Below are 5232 nucleotides of genomic sequence, written 5' to 3' on the forward strand. Positions count from 1 at the left end.
ACCAATAGAGATTTACTGGAAAAAGCATTTAAAAATGAAAACTGTCAGAATGATATGATTATAGATAATTTTCTCTTTCTCTTTTGCTTTTTTTCAAAATAAAGTTCATGTCAAGACAACTTTTCAAAAGGTTTTTATTTTTATTTTATTTTATTTTATTTTTTTAAAGATTTTATTTATTTATTCATGAGAGACAGAGAGAGAGACAGAGGCAGAGGGAGAAGCAGGCTCCCCGCGGAGCAGGGAGCCCGATGCAGGACTCGATCCCAGGACCCTGGGATCATGACCTGAGCCGAAGGCAGATGCTTAACTGACTGAGCCACCCAGGCGTCTATTTTTATTTTATTTTTTAAAAGATTTTTTATTTATTCATTTGAGAGAGAGAGAGAGTGAGCATGAGCACAAGCAGAGGGGAGGGTCAGAAGGAGAAGGAGAAGCAGACTCCCCGCTGAGCAGGGAGCCTGACACGGGGCTCTGTCTCAGGACCCTGGGATCATGACCTGAGCCAAAGGCAGACCCTTAACCAATTGAGCCACCCAGGTGCCCCTCAAAGGTTTTTAAAAGGTATATGTTAAGTTGCAATAAACCAAACATGTGCATATAGACATGCTCCAAACACACTTACTTAACTGTTTCTTGGGTATGAGGGGGTGTAAAGAAATGGGGATCACTTGAATGAGGGTAGAGGGGAGAAATGAAAAGAAAAAGAGAGCTGGGAAGCTCAGATTGGCAGCAGTGTCCCTGTGCCCCCCTAAACAGTTGCTCTGGATGGTATCAGGGGCTCGTGAGCCACGGTGGTGGAATCCTCACATCACAGCTGATGTGACATGAGACAGGTGGGGGAGCAGGACCACACTGACCACCTCACCCCATTTCCTTACACTGTCCCCGTGCTGGGCCATGGTACCGATGTGGCCTTGGGGCATGTTTGCAGTGGAAGATTTGAATTTCAGCTGGTGGCAGGAGATGAGACAACCACGTTCCTTTATGCACACATTTGGTTTCATTGACACGTTAACCACAGGAGCAGGGGCGAAGACCACGAGGTGTGGGGTTAGTATGAGCGGAGGCAAAGGAACTTTTTCTTAAAGAAAAAAGCATCTGTACTGCACAGACTTTCCACGATTCCACACCCACCCTGAAAGCCCCCATCCACCACAGGAAGTACGCTGACCACTGGAGGAATAAAGAGGCTTCTAAGAGCAGCCGTTCCTCACCTTCTCCTCGCATAGCTCAGCAAGACCTCAGCCATGAGACCTCTCCTCCTGGCCCTGTTTGGCATCTGCTTTCTCACTGAATTCATCGTGGAAGGTAAGTTGAAAGGTTCTGTATGAGAGAGGAACAGATATGCAGGCAGGCGGGTACATATTTGGGGTCTGACTCAGGTTTTGACTGGAGTAAACTGCTTTCTCCAGGGTAAGCCTCTGACTTCCCATGTGCAAAATAGGAATGATAACTTTGAGTTCAAGGGACTTTATAGATTCTGAAGATAGACAGAACTTGCTTACAATCTGGCTCCCACTTTTCATAATTGCGTCATTTGGGGTAAATTTCGCAACATCTGTGGACCTACGCTTACTTATAAGCTGAACATAATGACAGATACTCTCACCTGGGATTAAAATGAAAAAAAAACCAAACCAAAAACAAACCTAACAATTTAGGAATACTTATCAGATTTCCTCACTAGTAATAATTTCTTGATTAATGTTAGCTATGGAATGGTGGTGGTGATTATATGTGCCTTTGTAGCTTTTGCCTATTTAATATCAATCTTGATAAATTCTCAAAGATTTTGCAAGTTTAGTCACAATGTGGGGATGAGTTGGAGGTTGTATATTCTGAAGAAAATCAATAATTTCTATTTTAAAAAAATGATTGGGAGCTCATGCCTTCATACCCAGGAAATCAATATTACCTTCAAGTATATGGGAAAGTCTATTATTACCGCTATGAATATTGTTCCCATTAATGATAAATTTATAAGAGATTTAATTTATAAGAGACCATATGTTAAGTGCTAACAAATAGATCAATGCCTTATACACATTCAGATAAACCTGCAAGGTATACCCAGATGAGACTTAGGTATACTGAGCCTCACCTGACTGTTCTATACATATTTTCTTAAAGGATCATTTTTTTTCTCCAACTGATTGAAGTTTACTTCTCCTTGTGGCTCTGGCAATAAAAGAGAATATCCTTCAAGTATAATTAATGTTTCAGTTAACTCTCCTTTCAACTGCCTAATTTGTAGACTTACTACTTAGAATACGATATATGAATCTGATCATGGATCCCTAAGGGTGTCTATGAATAGAGGTGGCAAAGTCTGGAATTCCTTGAAATTGTGGGCAAAATAAATATTGATGTAACCAACAACTTTAAGGCTAGTTAATTAGGCCAAATATTGCAATGTGGCTGGCATTTTGCTGAGAAAATAGGTCTGCTGTTTGGTGGGAACCCAGGTATGGTTAGGGGCAGTGACCCTCTGTTGGAGACAGAGGAGGACTGCAGACACTTGGGTCACTTCCCAAGCTTCCTCCTTGAATGACCTCTATGAGTCCCACTGGGGCTTAGCCTCTATGTACAACTGTGGGCAAAGCAATCTCTGCTCTGATCCAGCTCTGCAACAGGAGTGAACATGATGGTTTCAGTGATAACACTACTGAGAATAAGAAGGTTTGGGCGTTTAGAGTCTAGTAGGATTCTTTGGGTCTTGGGAGTCCATGTTAGGTACTTCTCAGAGAAAAATATTGTTTCCTAAGTAGTGAGAGAAATACAAGAAAAGATCTCTGTCTTTCACTGGGCTGAAAGACAGTTGAGCATTAAACATAAATTGGCAAAGATGGGGGGTAAAGAATGTGTGGACGACATAGGGGGAATGCTGGAAAGGAGGGATGAAGAGGGGCACAGCTAGCTGACAAACACCTTATATTTAGTTTCATGTTCAAAAAAAGCCTTCTGATATCAGCAACACCGTAGATCAAACTTGATTCTCATCAGCTGTTACTTCAGATGCTTTTTAACTGAATATTTCCCTGAGAAGCAAATACCAGTCATTTTACCTTAGGAGAAAATTAGCACTTAGAAACCGTGATTAGATTCTACCAAACCTTTAATATTATTAACTCTCCCAAGTTATTTCCCCTTCTCCAATGTAAGATTGCTCTCTGAATTGAAGTTTAGAAATCCCCTTGGCGGGGGGTGGATTTCTGTTGAGGATGAACAGTTTATGAACTCCATCCTTTATGTATCTTACACCTTAACATTTAAAATAACACATGTGCCTCTTCCCACATTTTAATGTTGCCTTCCCCAAATTACTCTTTATCACATCACTCTTTGTTATTTTATTTATAGCACTGTAACATTTATACTATTTGAAATGATAATTTATTTTTGTTTGTCTTCTTGGTTTTCTTTACCAGGTGTGGGGAGTGAAGTCCTAGAAAAGAGCATCTGTGTAAGTTTAACGACCAAGAGACTACCAATTAAAAACATCAAGACCTACACCATCAAGGAGGGCTCCATGAAAGCAGTAATGTGAGTTTGTCTCCCCAAAAGCTGGGCTTGATGGGACACAGTGTATAGAAATGCTGCCTTCCTCAGGAAGCTGGCATGGGGGAAGACCTCAAGTGAACCAATAGCCCCTTTGTTTTTCCAATTAACCATGTCTTTATGTAGCACCAAATAGCAATTATTGAAAAAATTTGACAATCAAATAAAGAATATCATCCTCTTTTCTGATTTAGTTTAGCAGAAGAATCTGACTGGGAAATGGATGAATATTGTGCTCAGTTCTGAGGGTTAGGTTTAGAGATGGCTGGTGTGGCTCAGGATTTGACCATATAACCACACTGGTATAGGATGCTTCTCAACCCATCCCTTCTCTTTCCTTATGGTGTGCTGGAGTAAAGTAGAGTGCCATGTTTTATCAGTTACCATATCTTAAGGAAATGTGTGAAAAACTAGCTACATAGTACCATTCTCTTTCCAGGATCTCATTTTCAGAATAGTGGCTCTTCCCAACCCATAATTGCAATTTTACCCAAAGAGATTAAATAAAGAAATCACCTCTGTCCAGGAAACAAGATGAGTGTGTTTAGATGTGAAAAGGAAGATATATGTAATAATTGAACTAGATGACCTCAAATGTCCAGTGTAGTCACAACATTTGGTAGCTTGGATGGAAAAAGGAGTCTGAGAATTATGATGAACAAAGGAGCTAGGTATTACCTGGATGTATTTCTCTTTTGTGTTAAAATAGATGGCAGGAGAAAGGTTTTCATTTATGGTGTCAAGGTTTTGAGAATAATTTCTGCACATAACCTCTTATATCTGGTCTGATCTTAACTCCTGGTTCCAAGGCTGTGAGGACGTGACTAACTCTATCTTTTCCTTGCATTGCAGATTTATTACCAGACGTGGCTTTAAAGTCTGTGCTGATCCACATGCTGACTGGGTGAAAAAGGCAGTAGAAATTGTGGACACATCTACCAGAAGAAACATGAAACAGACCAAGCCTACAGAAGCCCAACATTCCACCAATACAGCTGTGACCCTGACTGCATAGTGGTCTTCTGGCCCCTCGTTTCCTCACTAGCCAGCCAGCTCATTTCCCTTTATAAACTCCTGGACTAATTAGATTATATTCACTTTTTATAAAAGTGCTGCATGAGCCAACTTATTTTCTTGTATTTTTATTTTTTATGTCTTTCATATTCATTTAGATGTTTTAATTAATAAATATTTATTACTGAGAATAATCTCAAAGTCTATTCATTACATATTGGGAAAGATAATGTATCATTTATGCTCTGTCTCTGTCCTAACTGTCCCTCCCATTGACGGTATTCATGATGGGAGAGATTTTGGCCAGTGTTTATCAGAGATGAAAGCTATAGTCATCATTCTTAGGTTCCAGCTTGCAAGTGACAATTGTGACAATGTGACAAGTGACAATTGTGACAACGGCAACAATTTAAGAACTATTTCAACCTGTCTTCATAATAGAGTTCTATTTATGAAATAGGGGAGAAAATAAGCCAACTGTCATTGCATTTCCATTCTGAGGGTCCACGTCTCAAAAATGGCTTCACTCACGTTTGATCTCTAGCAGATTCTCTGACCTCTCTGTGTTTCTTTTGGTTTCCTATGAAAGGACACAAACAAAGGGCTTGTCAGTTCTTTCATTTGTCAAGGTAGCAAAGGTTAGACTTTTGGTGAAAA

General features: G+C 40.1%; 1 protein-coding gene across 1 annotated transcript; it reads left to right on the forward strand.

The window, feature by feature from the left end:
• Window positions 1-1149: 1149 nt before the first annotated feature.
• Window positions 1150-4717, forward strand: XCL1 (X-C motif chemokine ligand 1). Its single transcript, XM_036092774.2, has 3 exons — window positions 1150-1311; window positions 3432-3546; window positions 4414-4717. Exons 1-3 carry the CDS (start codon window positions 1251-1253, stop codon window positions 4574-4576), a joined length of 339 nt encoding a protein of 112 aa, XP_035948667.1. The 5' UTR covers window positions 1150-1250; the 3' UTR covers window positions 4577-4717.
• Window positions 4718-5232: the final 515 nt, after the last annotated feature.

The sequence above is a fragment of the Halichoerus grypus genome, chromosome 7 (assembly GCF_964656455.1).
Source record: "Halichoerus grypus chromosome 7, mHalGry1.hap1.1, whole genome shotgun sequence".
Taxonomy (NCBI): domain Eukaryota; kingdom Metazoa; phylum Chordata; class Mammalia; order Carnivora; family Phocidae; genus Halichoerus; species Halichoerus grypus.

Bases quoted from the DNA above. Each gene is read 5' to 3' on its own strand.
- XCL1 (XM_036092774.2), top strand. From the start codon at position 1,251: ATGAGACCTCTCCTCCTGGCCCTGTTTGGCATCTGCTTTCTCACTGAA. The intron at 1,312-3,431 runs GTAAGTTGAAAG...TTTCTTTACCAG, and splicing joins CACTGAATTCATCGTGGAAG to GTGTGGGGAGTGAAGTCCTA. The intron at 3,547-4,413 runs GTGAGTTTGTCT...CTTGCATTGCAG, and splicing joins GGCTCCATGAAAGCAGTAAT to ATTTATTACCAGACGTGGCT.